Raw genomic sequence first — 22,766 nt, 5'->3', positions numbered from 1 at the left:
TATATATTATAGTACTATCTATTACATGTGCAAATGTGTAATTGTTTTTTGGAAATGATTCTTCTTTTGGTTTCGTTTTTGTAAATATACGTATGTCGTCTATATATATCTCAAACTGGATTGACCGACAAATTAAGTCTGTGAGCGATATGGAAAAACAGAAAAGACAATGTTAAAAAAATAAAATCTATTTCTGTATTTTCTGTAATATACATTTCAAGCACAACATGAATTAACGTTCGTTAAAAATCAGCTCATTCAAATTAGAATATCTTTCTCTTTCAAATCATTTTATACTTTATCACGAAGATTGTGACATTTGTTTCTATTTCTCCGCTGAACCTTAAGTTTATAAAAAGGAAGTCAGTTCAACCAATGAAATTCAGTTAAAATCAATAACAATGCAGATATAGTATATGAGGTAATATTGGCTAGTACGCAGTTTATGCAAAAGTCATTTTATATTATTTCCTCAAGTATAAAAAATGTAAGTACTTATAATACAATCACAATATACACTATTACTATAACATTAGTTGTTTTAAATGTATGTGATGACTTTTGATGACTTTTGATGTTAAGGACATTTCTACAGATTTTTTGTTTATGCCAGTTATATCCTTATGTTCACATATGTATGTCTAGAATTTTAACAAGGATATTTGATACCTTATATATATGTTTAATTTGTGAATGCTAATAATTTGAATACATGTAAAATGTATTGTCTAATTGAAATGAATAAACATTTGGTTTCGTTCTCTGGGTGGTACACAAACTTCATTGTAACCCATATTTCTAGAAAGTACATCATAGGAGATCAATCAGAATTATAAATATTATAAATAAAACTATTGATTTTTTTTTTGCGCAATTATTGAGAATGAATACAGTTGACCTATTTATAATATTCAATTAATCAATCAAAAAACGTTATTGGCATTTCATTTTGAAGGTGTCACACCACCAATTAAAAATCCCTGTCTGTTCAACCAAATTTTGCAATTTTCAAAGCTTAATTTAACTTCATAGAAACCAGGTTTATCCTGAATTGTAAGTGTATCAGCTTTCTAATCTTCAACATACTTTCAAAATCTTCTCAGACAAAAACGAACCGCCGAACGGAAATACTCCAAAAACAAAAATCTTTAATTGGTAGGCTATGGGGCGCATTTATTCTGAATTTTTAATACAAACTCATAGACAAGTGAATTTTGGCTCAAAATGATCTGGATATATTTTTCTCTCACCTAATGTTTCATTTCTGGAAATTTGTTGGTAGGTTTAAGTTCACAATGACAGCAGAAACATTATTTTGTGTGGGAGTAGGCTACTTTAACATACGTCTTAAATTGGAGGAATAAATTGGTGGTCTGACACCTGAATAGACACCGGAATGTTATGTTAGTCTTCATTACTGAACACACAATCGGAATGTCACATTGCAATATTAATTCTTCTAGTTCTAGCAATGATGTTTGAATCTACTAGAGGTATTGTTAAAACTGCTTGATAATGCCTTGAACAAAGATCTTTCGTAGGTTCGTGTAATAGAAAAAAAACCCAAAAGGGTATCCATATATGACAAAAAAAAACCAACCAAGTAAATGCACACAAAAAAGAAAAGGAACAGCGCTTATATTGTTCATTTTGTGTCTTCATTCCTCATCATGTAGTTTATATTTTATTCCTCATACGTGTTCCCTATGTTTACCCCATCCGTTTCTCTGAAAACTATATTATATGTCATAGTTTGCTGTATCAATTTATGGCATTCTTACCCAATTTATCAAAGAAAATTAACATACACTGTATTAAAAAAAAATGTTAATTTATATGTAGAAATTATCAAGGGATAAAGGTACAAGTTTGTCTAACAAAGTGGTCCTAAGATGAATTTATCTATTATTTGTCAGTCCTTTTGATAATATAGCTCTTCTACAGTTTCGCTTCTTATACATCATTGACTCTCCTATATTCGCCTTATAGCGTTCGTCACGAGATAATCCAAAAAAGTGCATCGAAAGTTTGTTTGTGTTGTTTCTTCTCCTTGTTAAGCTCACGAAATAACAACAGTGTTTTATGGGGCACGTGTTGTTCAGTCTGGGTTTCTGTTTTGTTTGCAATTCATTGCAGCAAATCCTTCCTGCACAGCCCCTATTATTTGACATTAACATTTTTTAGGTGTCGTCAAAACATTTGTTTTTTTAAATATTTTCCCTGCCATTCATGTCAGATTTGGAATGAACAACAATCATATTGGGTATCGAATCCCAAAAATTTAGGGGGAAAGGGGGGGGGGGGGGGTAAAGTGACAAATAAAATGTAAAAGTACATTATCAATTAAAATAGAGCTACATGAAAAAGGAAAGTATACATTTTAATCGAATTTTAATAACTAGTTACTGTAGTAAATCTTAATTTTGAGTATGTCCTAGTTACAGAACGAGACTCAATGTAGTTTAGACTATACACAATGCAATTGATCTATTAATATATGAAGATTTTCCATGTTTATTCATAATTTTGAACATTGTAGGAATGTTTATTTATAGCAATTTTACTTCCAGAAAAATCACATGAAACCACTCATAATGATACACATCTTTTTTTAAACACAGATTACATATGTGATAAAATAGGAACATATCCCTACATGAAAATAAATCAGGACGGGTTTTACGGTTGTAGACATAATTTCTTTATAAGTATTTGACAAGAAAGAAAAAAAAGAGTATGTCCTGGGACAGTTACGAGATTCAGGGTCATTTTCGACTATTCACATGCCAATCGATCTATTTAGAGATTCAGATTTTCCATGTTTATTTATGATTTTTATTATAGAGGAAATTTATATAAATATTAATTTTACTTCCGGATACATCATGTTGAGACGCTCATAATGAAACACACTTTTGTTTTTATCACATATATCAAATATGAAATTAAATTGGAACATATATTTCAATCAGTGCAATTTTAATAGTTAGAATTGTATGAAAAATGCTTACAGAAAAAACACCGAAAAAATTTCATGATGACATGACGGTTTTTACGCTTCTAAACATGCATGCCATATTTTCTTTATAACTATTTGATTAAAAAAGAACCTGTTTTAATTCTAGAACTGATATACTTCTTATTTTAAAACATTCTTATAACAGTGACATAGATATTAATTTTTGTGTCATTTTGGTTTCTTGTGGAAAGTTGTCTCATTAGCTATAAAACCACATCTTTATTTTTATATTAACATAGTAGGTTGACAAATATCTTGTATCTAAATCAAAATCAACAAATTAACTGGAAATGAAAGAATAAGGTGCATTAATTCATGTCATAAGTCCTATCCACATTTGGCAAAGCCACGAGAAGGCGCGTTTATCATGATCTACAATTATATGCATGCCTTTACCAAGATTAAGAATAAACAGTTCAAACTTTGAATGATTAAGACCTCTCTCAAAAGTAGTCACAAAAATACTGAACTCCGAGGAAAATTCAAAACGGAACGTTCAAATCAAATGTCAAAATCAAAAGCTCAAACACAACATCCTGACTTGGTACAGACATTTTCTTATGTAGACAGTGGTAGATTGAACCTGGTTTAAAAGCTAGCTAAACCTCTCACTTGTAAGACAGTTGCATACAATTCCGTTATATTGACAAAGATGCGTGTTCAAAACAAACAGATTTATTTAACCCCGCCACATTATTTATGTATGTGCCTGTCCCAAGTCAGGAGCCTGTAATTCAGTGGTTGTCGTTTGTTTTTGAGTTACATATTGGTTTTAGTTCATTTTTTTATTTAAGTAAGGCCGTTAGTTTTCTCGTTTGAATTGTTTTACATTGTCATAGCGCGGCCTTTTATAGCTTACTATGCGGTATGGGCTTTTCTCATTGTTGAAGGGCGTACAGTTACCTACAGTTGTTAATGTCTGTGTCATTTTGGTCTCTTGTGGACAGTTGTCTCATTGGCAATCATACCACATCTTCTTTTTTAGATATACTTTTCCAAGTGATGATGACAATTTATTTATAGATTTGTTTACCTGGCTAAAAATCAGAACAACAAACACTGTATTACATGTATATTGCATATTTCATTCTTAAATATTTTGTTTGCTGCACAGTAAATACCAAATCAATTGTAGATATTAACTTTAAATAACATGTAATTTCTTATAAAATTATTACATTATTTATATTATATTACATATTATAGGTTTTTCAATATTTGATGACTTTTGATGTCGACACAAATTTTACCATAAAAGATAATGCCAGTTTAACCGTAACATTCACATATGCATATGTGCAATTTCAACAATGCTATCCAGATTTTTTATCATGATTTAAAAAACTATATTTACTGTCTATCTTTAATAAAGGCAACAGAAAATGCAATTAATCCAAATTTGGCTGCGTTTTTCATGCGTATTTACGACCTTATGTTAATCCCTTTCCACTCTGCGGGTGCAAGTGCTGCCTTGTAGCGGCATCAGACTGCTCTTTTTCGAAATCTACAAGAGTTTCATTTACGTGCAAAAAATATGGCTCTCTCTTAACAAGGGTCAGCCATTTATCATCCCCTTCTGACTGATCATCAAAGTTTCCTCAAGAATATACTCGCAAATGGTGTCAAGGAAGAGCCGAACAGTCATTCTCTGCAATTTTCTTCCTGGTGCGGGGATCAAACCAGAAACCTTTGTTTTTATCTAATAGTTCATTTCTATGTAATTTGTATTGATGAAACATTCACTAATCTGATAATAATGCATTAAACCATGAAGTATTTTTCAAGGAATCTCTTTTCATACTTTTAAGTATTTCATATACGAACAAATAATATTGTCATATGTACATGTAGATATTGATAAAAAATAAAAAATGAAAAATAAATAAATATTACAAAAGTTACAAAAAAATCATACATTATATTATGCTTTCTTTTGTGTAATAAAACAATATATTTATATCCGATTGTAAATGTATTGAAAAGTAGTATATGCCTAACATATTCATCAATTTCTATTTTTGAAAGGACAACACAGAATAGTGATTCATGATGTGAAATAAATGTAATGTGATGCACTATTTGACTTTGAATAACGATGCTCATATAATATTATAAAAAAAGTAGCTGCACTGAAAAAGTTGTAGATAACTTTTTCACAATTAAAAAAGTATATTTCTAAACTTATGTTCACCTATATATAGTATTATTAACCAACTTACTACAATATGTATACAAATGCCCATGCTTTTTAAAAGGAAAATTTCGACAACTGGTCATTATGAACGGAGAAATTACCACAGCCAGTCATTATGAAATCTCAGTAATGCATTACGAAATCACACCCGTGTATAACGAAATCATAGCCATGGATTATGAACAGATGAAACGGGACATCGATTAAATGAGTCTTTTTGAGTACGACTTTCAATTATTATCACTGTTTCATTTCCGTTGATAAATCATTAGAACGCAGACTACTCAAAGAGTAGGAATAGTTACACTGTCTGATTTATTCTTCCCAGCTACTTAATTTTTGCTAGATGAAATGAATTGCAATAGCATAAAGTTAAGTACTTGGATGAGAAATCAGAAATTACAGTTGACAATGTTGACCAAAAATCCAATGGAATGCGAAAAGTTCAGGTATGAACTCCTGTATCTTCCTAGCGTAAACATTCGTACTATTGGTTCACTCGAAAAATTAAATCATTTAATAACAGTGTTTTGAACTGGCTTTTTCTGTAGTGGTTCTGTTATAGATTCGTGGTTAGCTGTATTTGGATTCGGACTCGGAGACTGTTCTTGAATGAAGTTGCCTTACATGTTGTTAGTTAAAAATGGCCTCGGACATATCTTATGGCCCTCGACGTTTCTGAAAGGCCACAAAGCCATCCTTGGTCATTATAGATACCTCGGGCATGTTACAGGGCCAATATAAAAAAGTTCATACATTTATAGTTTAGTACCAAGTTTGTAATTGATTTTTGGAAATGATTCTTCTTTTGGTTTCGTTTTTGTAAATTGTTAACAAAATAAACATATATCGTTTTTATAATTATAATACCAATGCAATTCAGTTAAAATCAATAATAATGCAGATATAGTATATGAGGTAATATTGGCTTGTACGCAGTATATGCAAAAGCTATTTCATATTATTACCGTACTAAGTAAAATGTAAGTACTTATAATACAATCACAATATACACTATTACTATAATATTATTTGTTTCAAATGTATTTGATGACTTTGATGACTTTTGATGTTTAGGACAATTTTACTCGAAGAAAATATGCCAGTTATATCCTTATGTTTAAATTTGTATGTCTGCAAATATATTTGATACCCTATAATAATATACTAGTCAACAAAAGAAACGATACACAAGTTTGAACTCAAATTTATCATAAGATATAATAAATTGGAAAAACTATTAAATAATCAAAGCAAATGCATATGATTAAATGAATTTGACCAAAAAGCGAAAGTTAAAATATTTCGTGTTATTGAATACTATAGTCAAATCTGTTTTGCGAAAAATGACGACAAAAGACAGTACTTTAGTTTCTAAGATAAGAATTAAGTATTAAAATGTCTACGAAGGCACTCAAGGTTTTAACCAGAGAATTTTTAACTTTACAGCTTTAGGTTCTTTTAACGATATTTTGGGTGCAAATAAGATTTTTTAAATAACCAAAAAAAACCAAATTTGTTTTCTCGCGTAATTGCCTTAAATCAAAGGTTTTGATAAGAAAATAACACTTTGTAATTATGAGACCAATTGGACAATTATTAATCTGCATCCAATTTCATTATCTAGGGAAAATACATTGCCTTGAATCGTTTCTTTTGTTGACTAGTATATGTTTAATTTGTGTATGCTTATACTATATACACGTGTATAGTCTAATTCAAATGAATATACTTTGGTTGCGTTCTCCTGTTGATGCCCAAACATATAAACCCATATTCCAAGAAAGTATATCATAGCGGTTGAATTATAGTTATTAACATTATAAATAAAACAAATAAACTGTTAATTTTTTTCGCAATGATTGAGAACAAATACAGTTTACAGATTAGTTAGCAATCAATCCATCAATTGAAAAACGTTATCATTTTTAAATTTAATGTTGAATAGACACCGGAATTTATATTTAAGTCTATATTAATGAATAAACGATCGGAATGTCACATTGCAATACTAGTTATCAATTTTACTAGTTCATGAATACGGTTTGATTCCGCTAGACATATTGTTAATGCTGATTGATAATGCCTTGGACACAGATCTTTTGTATGCTCCTGTAATAGAAAAAAAACAAAGGATTTGAGGTATCAATCTATGACCCCAAAAACAGCAAATGAACACAAAAAAGTAAAAAAAAACACCCAAAAACGCGCTGTTATTGTTGTTTTCGTGTCTTCATTATTTATAATGTAGTATATATTCTATTCCTCATACGTGTTCTCTATGTTTACACCATCCATTTCTCTGAAAACTATATTTGTATGTCATAGTTTGCTTTATCAATTGTGAGGCATTCTTGTCCAATTAAACAAAGAAAATTTACATACACTGTACTAATAAAACCGTTCATTTATATGTAGAATTTATCAAGGAATTAAGGTGAAAGATCGTCTGACAAGTGTCCTTAGATTGATTTATCGATTTTTTGAAGACCTTTTGGTAATATAGCTCTGAAACTGTTTCCAATTCATCTTTAACTTTCCTATATTCGCGTTAAAGCGTTCCTGAGGAGGGTAAATCCAATAAAAGTGTTTTGATTTTTGTAAGTGTCTTCTCCTCGGTTATCTCATGATAACAACACTGTTTTATGGGGTTTGTGTTGCTCAGTCTTTTAGTTTCTATATTGTGTTTGTTATTTGTCTGTTTTTCTGTTTGTGTTTATTTTAGCCATAGCGTTGTTAGTTTATTTTAGATTTTTGAGTTTGAATATCCTTTTTGTATCTTTCGCCTCCCCTTTGACTGTATAATATAAGAACTTCTCGAAATTATAGAGAGTAGAACGAAAAATTGATCTACAGAATGTCGGTTGTTAAAAACATACGTATACACTGATAAAGAAATGAAGGGTTTTAAAAAGTAATAACCAAATAATAAAAATTGGAGATATAATCATTCTCTTTCAATAATGAAATTAGATAATGATATCATTTAAAGGGGGAGTGAGCTGCAGTCAATGAACCAACAAGATATACCAAAGTTAGAATTGGACGTTTTATTTTTGTTAAGTATTCAATTTCCAAAGTTTTGCACAAACTAGCATATTATATTATTTGTATTTTGTATTGAAAAATAGCTTATGTTTTGTATGCAATTCATTTGAGCAAATCCTTCCTGAACAACCCTATTTTTTATTTGACCTTTTTTAAGATATTTTCCCTGTCATTTCAGATTTGGAATAAACAACAATTATATTGCATATCTAATACCATTAATTGGAGTAGGTTTGGGGCTGTTAAAGTGACAAATAACATGTCAAAGTACATTATCATCCAATTAAAATAGAGCTTCATGAAATTGAAAATGAAAGTATACACTTTAATCGTTTCCAAATGACTACTTCTATGGTAAAAGTTAATTTACGAGACTCAATGTAGTTTAGACTATACACTAATTCAGTGGTTGTCGTTTGTTTATGTGTTACATATTTGTTTTTCGTTAATTTTTTTACATAAATAAGGCCGTTAGTTTTCTCGCTTGAATTGTTTTGTCTGTTGCTTGGTCCGTTTCGGTGTTGTGTCGTTGTTCTCCTCTTATATTTAATGCGTTTCCCTCGGTTTTAGTTTGTTACCCCGATTTTGTTTTTTGTCCATGGATTTATGAGTTTGGAACAACGGTATACTACTGTTGCCTTTATATACATTGTCTTATCGGGGCCTTTTATAGCTGACTATATGCGGTATGGGTTTTGCTCATTGTTGAAGGCCGTACGGTGACCTATAATTGTTAAAATTTGTGTCATTTTGTTTTTTTGTGGATAGTTGTCTCATTGGCAATCATACGACATCTTCTTTTTTTTACTATCCAATCGGTCTCTTAACACATTTTGACTTTCCATGTTTATTTATAATTTTGAGCATTGTAGCAATGTTTATTTATAACAATTTTACTTCCAGATAAATCACTTGAAACCACTCATAATGAAACACCTTCACATATGTGATAAAATGGAAACATATCCCTACGTCACATTAATAAGTTAAATCAGGACGGGTTTTACGCTTTTAAACATACATGACATATTTTCTTTATAACTATTTGATAATTAAGAAACGTTGTGTATGTCCTGGGATAGTTACGAGATTCAAGGTCATTTTTATTCACATTCCTATCGATCTATTTTTGGATTTAGATTTTCCATATTTTATAATTTTTATTATTATAGGAATATTAATGTTTATTTATACCAATTTACTTCTGGGTAGATCACATGGAGTCGCTCATAATGATACACACTTTTTTTTATTATCACAGATTACATATGTTATTAAATTGGAACATATATTTCAATCAGTGTAATTTATTTAAAATTGTATGACTATCAAAAGAAGATGTGATATAAATGCCAAGAGAACAAAAGGCCCCGAAATGACAATGTAAAACAATTCAAATGACAAAACTAACGGCTTAATTAATGTATAAAAAATGAAAGAAAAACAAATATATAACACATAAATAAATGACAACCACTAAATTACAGGCTCCTCACTTGGGGCAGGCACATACATACAGAATTTGGCTGTGTTAAACATGTTAGCGGGATCCTAAATAATCCGCCTAACCTAGGACAGTAGTATAACAGTACCAAATAAGAACAAAAATGTTTACGGAAAATACAAAACTGGTAAATGAACTTTTGCTTTCGTTTCTTATAAGTTCAAAATAGTAAGTTACTATTTATATTAAATTCATGTGATATATTATATCAGTTGAAAGTTTTCCTCATACGCATTAAATACGGTGAAAGGTAAGGTAACATATTCTAGGTTTTATATCTTATTTCGATATACACGACATTTCGGTCCGTATATTCTCTATTGATTTAATTTTAATGTGATACACAAAAGAAATATCAACTTACTATTTTTGCTTGTATTACTGTTGTAAGTAATTAATCATAGTTTCAAAGTTAAATAACAAAAAAGACCGGATTCGTCGACATGATGAGAAACTTCTGCTGAACACTTCATATGCTTCATGCAAATCTGCATTTAGTGAAGAAGATTTATGGTATACACATCAATCAACTATTTGTAAAACTGTTTACATTACATTATCGTGCATGAAAAAGAAGACATAATAACATATTTGGAGAACAGAAACCACAATAAAAGACAAAAAAAAAATAAAAAAATAATTATACACTGAAATGAAAAGACAAAAATACAAACAAGAAACCAAAATCTTGGATTTACGTCACTAGCTTTGAAATGATACACGTCCTGACCCAAAAATTCATCCTTTGTGGATGTCACCAATTTATATTTTCTCATTTGTGGCTAACAAGCAGGTAAATGGTGATGAGACAGAAGTAACACTACACTTTCAAATCATTCTTAAACTGATATACATGTTAACAATATTTTACCCCGGGTGCATCCCTAAAGCATTTGAAAGGCGTCAATTAACATATTATAATAACTGAATGAATTATTTTAGAGTTCAAGAATAAAGACGAAAAATGGGAAACAATATGGATAGCCATAAGCATACCAACGAGGCTGTTGGTGATAATGTAAGCAAATAAAAACGAAATATTCAGATACAAAATTAAGACAACAGCTATGAATGATTGATTTTTATTTTTGGTAGCTTAACTTACATTGGCAAGTATTTCATATATTTCTGACGACACCTTTTTTACAGCAGAAAATACAATAAGTAGGTCATGTAATAGGGGCTTTCGTGATGAAGGTTGGAGAAATTTGGGCCCTCACTTAAAAATTAGTATATTTGAATAGGGACAGACATTTTATATTTAAACAAGACACATACTTTGCCTTAGTTGTTGCAATGGTTGTCAACATGCAGATAGCTTTGCATTCTATTAACAACAGGCATGTGTTTAAAATATTCATTCTGAATGAACGTGGTTGCGTACTGTTATATCCCGCACAACGTAACTGATGCCAAACGTATACTGAGGTTTTAATGCCGGTCAGAAACAGACCAAAGTTACCTCATTCTATTACCCAGTACCTTTGAAGTGCATTTATGAATGACATTTAACGATAATAGAATAAAAAACCATTATAAGATCAAGATTTATATAAATAGTTTACTTACTAATTCATGATAGTTTTCATTTGTAATGCAAAAACGTATCATAGGCATTTATTCAATATAGGATCATCTCTCTTACACCTCAACGGTATTTGCACTATCAGAAAGTGAACCAGTAGTAGCAGATAGTTGTCTTATTAACCAAATCTTGAGAGACAGACGTATTGGATGGCTAACATTGAAGAGATGGGGTTTTCCGGTAAGTAAATTTCAAAAAGAACCAACATAAAATGTTCTGCAACATCTGAGTTCATGCGCAACAGTTGAGTACTTTAGTTTCTTGAGTTTAGAATATAAGCTATTTAGGTGGATTGGGGTCTTCATTAAATTCCGTAGAAAATTTTATAATTTTTCATTATGTAGTTTTTATCAAGGTACAACTTCATGCTTTATTTAGCCATTTCAATTTGTGGTGGATTCGAGAGTCACCGAGGAGCTTTTGTAGACGACACGCATCTGGCGTAATTACAAAATTTAATCCTAGTATATATGATGAACTTATTGTCAACATTTAGACAAAAAGGTATGTGTCACCGGATTTTTTTTTCACGATACAGGTTTTCATGCTATTGTCAAAACTTTGATAAAAAGTATGCTTCACTGGATGTCATATTCTATATAGATTATGCATAGAAAATACAACTTTGTGTGATAAAATGAAAACTATATCATAGACTTTGAAGATAAATTGTAAGAAGATAGCTTTTAAACATTCTTTCAGATAAGAAAAAAAAATGAAAATAAGCCGACGGACTTATTTTATTACATATCAAAATATAGACAAATTCAAAAAACTTTCTATCATAAAATATTTTATCTGAGTTATCTTTCCTTATGTGACAGAGTTCAATAACTGAATATTTTTTTTCTGTATTTTAAAATGAGGTCGCAAATATCGTTAAACTCATAATTTTCTATATCAACATGAAAAGTCTTGCACATGAATTACAAACTACTATCAAAATTTGCACTTTCATTTAAGAATAAGACCAATTGTAACTGCTACTTCAAAATCAAAGATGGAGAAAGACACCCTTGCCACATTAATAATATAAGTTGCCGATAATCTATTTAATTCTGACGAGTACAATGTTGACAGAAAATTTAGAGTACTTCTTTTTAAGGTTGTAATAATTACAGATTTTTTTACTTACTGAAATGTGATCGATATTTTTTTTTAACACAGTGTTATTTACCTCCTAGTTTACAGGAAAACAATTTAAAACAGTCCACAAAGGGTGTCATAAGATATGATTGCAATTTTATGTACTTAATAAAACTAGATTAGGAATGAAGTCTATAAAATTTTTCATCTGGTTCCCATATCGCAGATGCTCTAATGTACCGGGAACCTGTATTCCAATGGTTACGGCAAACGTTTTCTATGGAAACGACAAATTCCAACACCATGTAACTTGGGGAAAACAACACAATAAACTATAATAAACTATTAAATATTGATGTGTTAAAGCTTAAGTAGTAATAATGAGTTTGTGGATTATTCTAAGAGAGATTATCCTGTAAGAAAGTATTATTAGAAAATAATAAAAAGTACATATTTGTATAACTATTCAGTCTCTGGTCCATTACAAATATAAAGATAACTCTTTTTGTTCTAGTAATTGGGATATTTAATCAAACTGTAAATATCTAAATAAAAATCTTGTTGATCTTTATAGCAAGAAAAATAAATAGCCAAAATGCTCTATGTAGACCGGTAATTCTAAAATGACAACTATACTCAGGCTATAACATTTCGTAAAATTCCGAAGGCCAAATGAGGCTTGTAAACATATATATCATGTTAAGGAGGGGTATTTACGAAAAATACCAGTCGAGAGAATGTTAAATTTCACGAGCCGTAAGGCGAGGGAAATTCATTCTCAAGACTGGTATTTTTCACAAACACCGCTCAAGAACATGATATATCTGTTTAATTACACCGAATGTTAATGTTCAAAATAGCATTGATGATCGTGACGTTACAAGGGTCCAGTCGGATAGAGTATTTTTTGGCAAATACCACGGCAGAGAGGGTAAAAAAGGCATATCCTTTTGGCAAATACCCCGGCGGCATTAAAAAATGAACGATATTCATTTGATAACAGTGAAATGGTGAAAAATACACTAGCTATCAACCAATCAAAACCCAGAATTCTTACATAAGGTGTAATTATAATTTAAATTAGTTGACTCCGTTATCCGCGAGGACTCAAACCAGACGAAAGGCTCTAGTGACAAGGTATTGCAAAAGCCAAAAAAAGATATAAGATTATATTTTAAACAGATAATTTTTTTACAAGCGTAATCATTATCTGTTGTGTAACCGAAAAAAAATAAGATTAAAACAGAGTTTGGAAACAAAGAAAAAAAATAAATGAAATCAACCTTGTCCGATTCTTGGAATAATGTAATCATGTTAAGCTGCGCATTTTACATCTAATTGTTATATGTATATTACAAACATACTGACAATAAGCACAACTCAATACTCAAGCTATTACAGTTTGTCAAGATCCGAAGACGAATAATGCTTGTTATAAAAATAAATCAAATACTAGCATGATATGGTAATAACATTGTATTACTTTCTTTAAAGTGTGGACACGATAATGAAAAGGACGACGAGGACAGGGGAAACAGTGGTTTTACAAATCAGAGGAGAGTTGATACCGTGAACCCTGAGGACATGAACGGCTCTGGTGACACAAATTGGCCAGACCCAATGAAAAATGTAAGAGTATATCTTAAACCGATCAAATTTTCTCCAAGCACCTTCTTTTTCTGTTTTCTAGCCTAAAAAAAAAGTTAATAAAAAAATTTGGAAAAAAAGCTAAGTATTAAATTGAATCAACCCTACCCTTTTCTTTATAATGAAAACCCAGTCAAAGATGTAAGAGTATAACTTAGAAATTTCCAATTTTGCCAAGTGTAATCATTATTTGTTGTCTGACAAAAAAGGTTTAGAATATAATTAAAGCAAAATAGTAGATCAAATCAACACTACCTTTTTTGTATAATGAAAACATGTTAGGAACACTATTTACCTGAGCGTTGATGCTTGTAATAAAACTCAAATACCAGCATGTTATGATTACAATATTGTATTCCTTTTAAAGCGTGGACAAGGTCGTGAGACTGAAGATAAGAATCATGGATGCAGTGCTTCGATTAAACAGAAGGAAGTTGATGCCATTTACATTGAAGACATGAAGGGCTCTGGTGATACAGATTTGCCACAACCATTAAAAGATGTAAGAGTATACCTTAGACCAATTTATTTTGTTTGAGGCGCCATCATTATCGGTTGTGTAGCCGAAATACAAATTAGTTTATGATAGAATTTGGAAGCAAAGCAAAATCAATAATCAAATTAACCTTACCATTTTCTTTGTATAATGAAAACATGATAGGCTGAGCATTTTACATCTTTATGTATTTTATAAACATACTGACAAATAGTATTGCTCAATACTGAAGCTAAAACTGTTTGTCTAGTTCCGAAGGATGATGCTTGTCCTAAAAATCAATTAAAAAAACCTGCATGGTTAGGTCAAACATTCTTATTACTTTTCTAAGATGGTAAAAGATGATAGAATGGACGACGAGAATATTGGATGCAGTGATTTCACGATCGAACGGACAGTTTATCCTGGTAATCGTAACGACATTATGGGGTCAAGTTACATGAATTTGCCACACAAAGTGAAAGATGTAAGTTTAAAGCTATAACAGATCTACTTTTTTCCAAGCGCTATCATTCTCTGTTGTCCAACCGAAATAAAAACAAGTTATTCATAGAATTTGGAATCAAAGGAAAACAGTAAATGAAATCAACCTTACCTTTTTTTTGTATAATGAAAACATGATAAGCATTTCGTTCATTTTTATATATAGATAAGACCGTTAGTTTTCTCGTTTGAATTGTTATACATTGTCTTATCGGGGCCTTTTATAGCTGACTATGTGGTAATGGATTTGCTCATTGTTGAAGGCCGTACGGTGACCTATAGTTGTTAATGTCTGTGTCATTTTGGTCTCTTGTTGACAGTTGTCTCATTGGCAATCATACCACATCTTCTTTTTTATACTATATATACCTGTGCATTTAGCATCTATATATCATTTGTATTTTTCCAACATACTTACAATTAGCACAGCTCAATACTAAAGCTATAGTAGTTTGTCAAGTTCCGATTGACGAATGATGTTCGAAAAGAAATCAATTCAAATATTTACATGTTATGGTACTTTGTTTAAGGGTGGACAAGATCGTGAGACAGATGCCGAGAACCTTGGATGCCGTAGCTTGACGAACCACAAGCATGATGATCCCAGTAATCTTAAGGACGTGAAGGGATCTGATGGCAAGAACATGCCACAACCAATGAAAGATGTAAGAATATGTTTTAAATAGATCCATGTTTTCCCAATTGCCATCAGTATCTGGTGTTTTTCCAATTTTTTTTAGTTTATAATAGAATTTGGAAACACAGCAAAATGGTAAATTTATCTATTCCTACCCCATTTTCGTATAATGAAAACGTGTTAAATAGTTATCAAAGGTACCAGGATTATAATTTAGTACGTCAGACGCGCGTTTCGTCTACATAAGACTCATCAGTGACGCTCATATCAAAATAGTTGAAGAGCATTGAGGATCCAAATTCAAAAAAGTTGTGCCAAATACGGCTAAGGTAATCTATGCCTGGGATAAGAAAATCCTAAGTTTTTCAAAAAAATTAAAGTTTTGTAAACAGGAAATTTATAAAAATGACCACATAATTGGTATTCATGTCAACACCGAAGTGCTGACTACTGGGCTGGTGATACCCTTGGGGACGAAACGTCCACCAGCAGAGGCATCGACCCAGTGGTGTAAATAGTTGTTGAAGGTACCAGGATTTTAATTTAGTACGCAATTTAAAAACACTATATATTTGTGCACTTTACATCGATATGTTATAAGTATTTCATAAACGTTCTGACATATAGCATAAGCATAGCTCAATACTCAAAATATTACAGTTTTTCGAGATTCGAAGAATAAATGATGTTTGTAATAAAATTTACTTCTCATACTAGCATGTTATCAAAACAAAATTGTATTACTTTTTAAAGATTGTAAAAGATCGCGAGACAGACGATGAATACACTGGATGCAGTAATCTGATGAACCCGAGGAAAGTTGAACCTTTTAACCTTGAAGACATGATGGGTTCTGATGACAAGAATTTGCCAAAAATGAAAAATGTAAGAGTATATTTAAAACAGATCTACTTTTTTCTAAGCGCAATCATTATCTGTGTAATAACCGAAATAAAAATTAGTTTAAAAAAGCAAAATAGTAAATCCAAACAACCATTAGGCTACCCTTTTCTTCATATAATACTCACACAATCAAAGATGAAAGAGTATATCTTAGAAGTATCGAATGTTTCCGAGTGCAATCATTTTTTGTTGTGAAACAAAAAAAAAAGGTTTAAATAGAATTGGAAACAAAGCAAAATTGTAAATCAAATCCACACTACCTTTTTCTATGTATAATAAAAACACGGTAAGCACACGTTTTACCTGAGCATTTACATCTATATGTTATATGTATATTACAAAAATACTGACAAATAGCACAGCTCAATACTCAAGCTATTAAAGTTTGTCGTGTTCCCAAGTACGAATGATGCTTGTAATAAAAAACAAGGCAATTATGTTCTTAATTCACTGTGTTCAAACGAACATAAAGTATTTACGTGCTACATCTCTCGAGATTTTTATACAACATACATATCTGAGCACATTTAGAAATGTACCTTTATACGATAAAGGCGTGATAGAAAACTAAATACATATTTAGGCACTGTTAGGCGCAATTACCATCTCAATTTTAATAACTAGATCCAGAGATCACAATATTTCTTACATCAAACAGCATTAACATTGCATGTTTTGAGTATGGAAACCATGCATCTATGAAAGCAAATTCTTTCTAAACATTACATTATCAACAATACCGGTAAAAGACAACAATGAAACATCTACAAAATATATACAAAATACATTAATTCTTTACATGCAACTTCAAAACATTAATCAAACGGAATTATTAATGAAAATTAAACTTCAATACTAAAGAAATATACGACAATGGTCACACTGCCCAAAACTCGATAGTTAAATCTCGGGCAAACTTTCATTATATACTGACCACCAAAACCGATTTACAACTATTGTGAAAACACAATAGAATAAATTACGTACTTAAAAAATCGTACGCGAACAGCACGTAAATATATATAAACTCATCATAGATACGAGGACTAAATTTAGTATTTACGCCAGACGCGCGTTTCGTCTAACAAAAGACTCATCAGTGACGCTCGAATCTAAAAAAGTAAAAAAAAGCCAAATAAAGTACGAAGTTGAAGAGCATTGAGGACCAAAATTCCTATATACCAGTATGTTATAGTAACAACATTGTTTTACTGTTTTAAGAGTGGAAAAGACAATGAAAAGGACGACAAGAACCATGGATACAGTGGTTTTGCAAATCAGAGGAGAGTTGATCCCATGAACTCCGAGGACATGAAGGGCGCTGGTGACCAGAATTTGTCACAAACGAATGATGTAAGAGAATATCTTTAACCGATTAAATTTTTCACTAAGCACCTACTTATCTGTTTTTCAACCGAAAAACGTTTATAAAATAATTTGAGATAAAAAGCAAAATAGTATATGAAGTCCGCCCTACCCTTTTCTTTATAATGAAAACCCAGTCAGAGATGTAACAGTATGTCTTAGAAATATCCAAGTTTGCCAAGCGTAATCATTATTTGGTGTCTGACAAAAAAAAAATAGAATAGAATTTGGAAACAAAGCAAAATGGTAGATCAAATCAACTCTACCTTTTTTGGGGATAATGAAAACATTTAGGAACAATATTTACATGAGCATTGTACATCTATATGTTTTAACAAATATGCTGATAAATAGCACAGCTCAATATTCAAGCTTAAACTGTTTGTATAGTTACGATTAACGAATGATGATTGTAAATAAACATTTCAAATATTTACATGTTATGGTAACAACATTGTATTACTTTGTATAAGATTGGACTAGATCGTGAGACAGACGGCGAGAACCTTGGATGCCGTAGCTTGACGAACCACAAGAATGACGATCCCGGTAATCTTAAGGAAATGAAAGGCTCTGTTGGCAAGAAAATGCCACAAGCAGTGAAAGATGTAAGAATATGTTTTAAACAGATCCACTTTTTCCCAATAGCCATCAGTATCTTGTGTTTTACAGATTTTTAATTTTCGTTTATAATAGAATTTTGAAACACAGCAAAATGGTAAATCAATTCAACCCTACCCTTTCTATTGTATAAATATAACTTGTCAAATACACTATATACTTGTGCATTTTACATTTTTATGTAATAAGTATTTTATAAGCCGTTTTTGGGACACCTTTTTGGAAATCTGGGTCCTGAATGCTCTTCAAGTGTGTACTTGTTTGACTTTATAACTATTTTGATTTAAATGGATTTAAAAAAGCAAATTAGTAAATTAAAAAAAAACCTGATGCCGCCCTTTTTTTTTTATACATATTACAAACCTAGTCAAAAATGTAAGTTAGAGTATATAAGAAGTATCGGATTTTTCCAAATACAATCATTTTTATTGAGTAACAATTTTTTTCTTCTAAATAGAATTTGGAAACAAAGCAAAAAGATAAATCAGAGCCTACCCTTTTCTATATATAAAGAAAACACACCTTTTTACCGGAGCATTTATGTCTATATGTTAAATGTATATTACAAACATACTGACAACTAGCACAGCTCAATACTCAAGCTAAATCTATTTGTCTTGTTCCTACATTTGTAAGTACGAATGATGCTTGTCATAAAAAAACAATTCAAATACCAGTACATTATGGTAACAACATTGTATTACTTTTTTAAGAGTGGACAAGATCATGAAAAGGACGACAAGAACCTTGTACACAGTGGTTGTACAAATCAGAAGAGAGTTGACTCCGTGAACAATGCAGACATGAAGGGTTTTGGTGACAAGAATTTGCCACAAGCGAAAGATGTAAGAGTATATCTTATACCGATCCAATATATGTTTAACCAAATATAATTACACATAGCACAACTCATGATCAAACTTTTACTGTTTGTCAAGTTCCGATTTACGAATGATGCTCGTAAAAAAACCATTTCAAATATTTACATGTTGAGGTTACAACATGGCATTAATTTGTTCATGGTTGGACAAGACCGTGAGACAGACGACGTGAACTTTGGATGCAGTTGTTTGACGAACAGGAATAATGTTGACCCCGTTAATCGAAAGGAAATGAAAGGCTCTGTTGGCAAGAATATGTCATACACATTGAAAGATGTAATAATATGTCTAAAACAGATCCATTTTTTCCCAAGCCGCAATCTGAATCTGTTGTCTAACCGAAAAAAAATTATTTTATATAAGAACTTGGAAACACATCAGAATGGAAAATCTAACCAACCCAACCCTTTTCTTTGTTTGATGAAAATTTGTTAATCAAATATTCAATATAAATCTGAAAATCTTATATCTAAATGTATTTAACAAACATACTGACAAATAGCACATCCTTTACTTAAGATCATATAACCATTAAAACTTATATGTCGTTTTCTTTAGAGAAAATGATAAGACCAACCTTTCGCATACCGAACAATTATGGTATATTCATCGAGGGAAACGCTTGCGTGGTATCGAAAGTTTACTACTGTAATTGATAAATAAAAAACTCCTTGTTTATATTAACTACAAATTGGTACATGTGTATACATTTCAAAATAGAAAATGACAACGTCTTTTTTTTAAAATATTTTCCAGACCTCCGAATACAAAAGCAAAGAAGTTACTGATAATGATCAAATTCTTGATAGTTCCATGAAGATCTTCATAGATTGGCAGGTGCAGATTGATTGGTCAGACGCAGAGGAAATAAGGATTGGGAACACAATACCGGTACTATACTTTAATAATAAAGAAAAAACAGAATTATGTATGTTATATTAAATGGAAGTCTTCCGAGGGATAAACGAAAATCGCTAGCGTCAAAACAAATTTCAGACAAATACAACCAAACATGCCACAAATTATCCGATCTGATAAACAGCTCATGTCAGTTATGTTCTAATAGTTGTCATCAATCATTGTTCAATAATTAAAACTGGCCAAATACATAACAGTAGAAGGATCAAATCGTGAATTCGATTTGAATCATACACAACTGGCCAAGGTTGTAACTTCTTAAATAAATTGCTTTTGTTTAATATATGACCTTGTTTTGCACACTGAATAATACTTCCTTCGCTTCATTTACACGTGAGTCCACACTTTGTGTTATTAAAAATATTTTATATTACAGGTTCCTGAAGATATATGTGATCCACATACTCCTCCATACAGTATTTAAATGTATGTTGGAGGTTTCAGCTACAAGCTCATCAATGAAGGGAAAAGATGGCATGTTGCATGGAAGTTATGCATATTTCATTAATTAATAAAAAAAAAATAAAAAAAATAAAAAAATAAAAAAAATAAAAAAAATGCATATTTAAGTTCATATTTCATTAATTAAAATAGTTTTAAAAAATCATTGGTTTCTTTTTATAAATTCATGATATGCGAATCATAGGATCGTAAAATGTAAAATTTAAAGAAACAATACATGTTTTAGTACACGAAATTACGTTACGATTTATAATATTTCCTCAGTTTACTTGAAAATAATATTGAGATATTTTATACAACAAGTTTAAAGAGCCGAATATTGAATAATAATAATAATATTAAAAGGAGCAATAAAAGAATTGATTTCATAAACAAATCGAATTATCACGACAGTCAGAAAAATACTGAACACCTAGAAAAATTCAACATGGAAAGTCCTTTATCAAATAGCAAAATCAAAAGTTCAAACGAATCGATAACAACTGTCGTATTCCTGACTTGGTACAGACATTTCTTATGTTATATACAGTGAGGTAAAAGATAAACCATGTCAGGCTACATGTAAATTTTTTCACTCATTAATGAAAAAAAAACCTTATCAAAAGATTATTTATTGACGGCATTTTGTATATACAGCTGTTCGTACAAATAGCTAAACATCATTTGCAGTATATGTTTTTTTTTTATCAAATCGTCTGTGTGACTTTCTACTGAATGTATCCTAGAAATCCCTTCTTGTTTATCTCATGTCTGAATTCATGATATTGTAGAGTTCGAACCTAGGGTACATGTATTTTATTTTGACGTGTTATAGACATGTTAGTCTAGTACATAGACTTGTAAGCTATTTTGATGTATGTTTTAAATTGGTATTAATAAAGCATAATGTTTAATATTCTGTATTTGTTATGAAAGTTATTATGTAGGAAACAGTAACTGTGTGAATTAACTTGTATTATACTTCTTGTAATGCTTGTAGTCTGGAACATATGATAACTGAAGCAAATAAGTTTAATTCACATTTAATATAAAAGTCAAGTTAGAACAATTACAATGTTATGAGTTTTCTAGAAATATTGAATTACTGTCATTTGTATATTTGATAAACCAGTTGAAGTTCATGTAATAATTTACCAGTTCATAGTAATAATCCACTGAATAATCCAGTTGTATGTCTTGTATTTTTGTGAAGATCCAATTGTAGAAACTGTAGTAAATCGTAGTAAATTCCACGCACCTGTGCTAGAATTTTATGAATGAAATGTATCGACATGCGCAGTAGAACCCATGTGTCACTTGGGACGATTGTTCAATAAAAACACTATTTTTACGTGTTGGCAACTGTTTTCACATACTTCTTGTAATTCCTTTTAGTATTTGTAATCAACGTCTTCATTGTTTTCCAGATGTTAATGTTCATGATCCTTGATATTTCATATTTTGATCCGCCGGTGACACTCAAACTTTTCGCAGTGTTGTTTACGTATTGTGACTTCCGGTGGCGCTGTATATATTGTTGTAATTTAGTTACCATAGAAATTTGTTTAGTACCATGCATAAAATGTTTATTATATAAAGCGTACTTAAATTGTATATTATTGTGATTTTTGTAATTTATTATAGAATTTCAATATTTAGTTGGACGGCAAGCGCGCGATCCAACAATTTTCCAACTTTTCAACAATCCAACATTGACGTAATTTCGACGCTTGGACGTGAGTTCTGCTCAAACTTTTGGTTCTTACAGTTGGTATTTTTATTTGCTCGTTATTTATTTTAGTCAAAATGGTTAATTTTTCATAGAAACTTTATTTTTTTTAAAGGTAAATTTGTAAAGGAAAATAGTAAAGTTAGCGTTTTCAAAGTTTAAAAGGAATATTTCATTTTAGCGGACTCTTTAAAGCTTTATTTCTAGTT

The 22,766-nt window shown here is 30.7% G+C and overlaps 1 protein-coding gene across 2 annotated transcripts; it reads left to right on the top strand.

Annotated features, from left to right (window-relative positions):
- The first annotated feature begins 384 nt into the window (after positions 1-384).
- Positions 385-20,931, top strand: LOC139491863 (uncharacterized). 2 transcript variants are annotated; one of them, XM_071279773.1, is made up of 13 exons: positions 385-487; positions 10,708-10,783; positions 11,396-11,530; positions 13,931-14,065; positions 14,451-14,585; positions 14,911-15,045; positions 15,593-15,727; positions 16,453-16,584; positions 17,824-17,955; positions 18,441-18,575; positions 19,302-19,433; positions 20,226-20,360; positions 20,764-20,931. In XM_071279773.1, the coding sequence occupies exons 2-13, from the start codon at positions 10,730-10,732 to the stop codon at positions 20,809-20,811; spliced, it is 1,443 nt and encodes a 480-aa protein (XP_071135874.1). In that variant the 5' UTR covers positions 385-487; positions 10,708-10,729; the 3' UTR covers positions 20,812-20,931. The 2 variants fall into 2 exon arrangements, with proteins under 2 accessions (XP_071135874.1, XP_071135875.1); XM_071279774.1 differs by lacking the exons at positions 385-487; positions 18,441-18,575 and having other exon boundaries at positions 10,640-10,783.
- Positions 20,932-22,766: the final 1,835 nt, after the last annotated feature.

The sequence above is a fragment of the Mytilus edulis genome, chromosome 10 (assembly GCF_963676685.1).
Source record: "Mytilus edulis chromosome 10, xbMytEdul2.2, whole genome shotgun sequence".
NCBI classification, from domain to species: domain Eukaryota; kingdom Metazoa; phylum Mollusca; class Bivalvia; order Mytilida; family Mytilidae; genus Mytilus; species Mytilus edulis.
The sequence above is the reverse complement of the archived record's forward strand: the minus strand, read 5'-3'. Positions and strand labels throughout refer to the sequence as shown.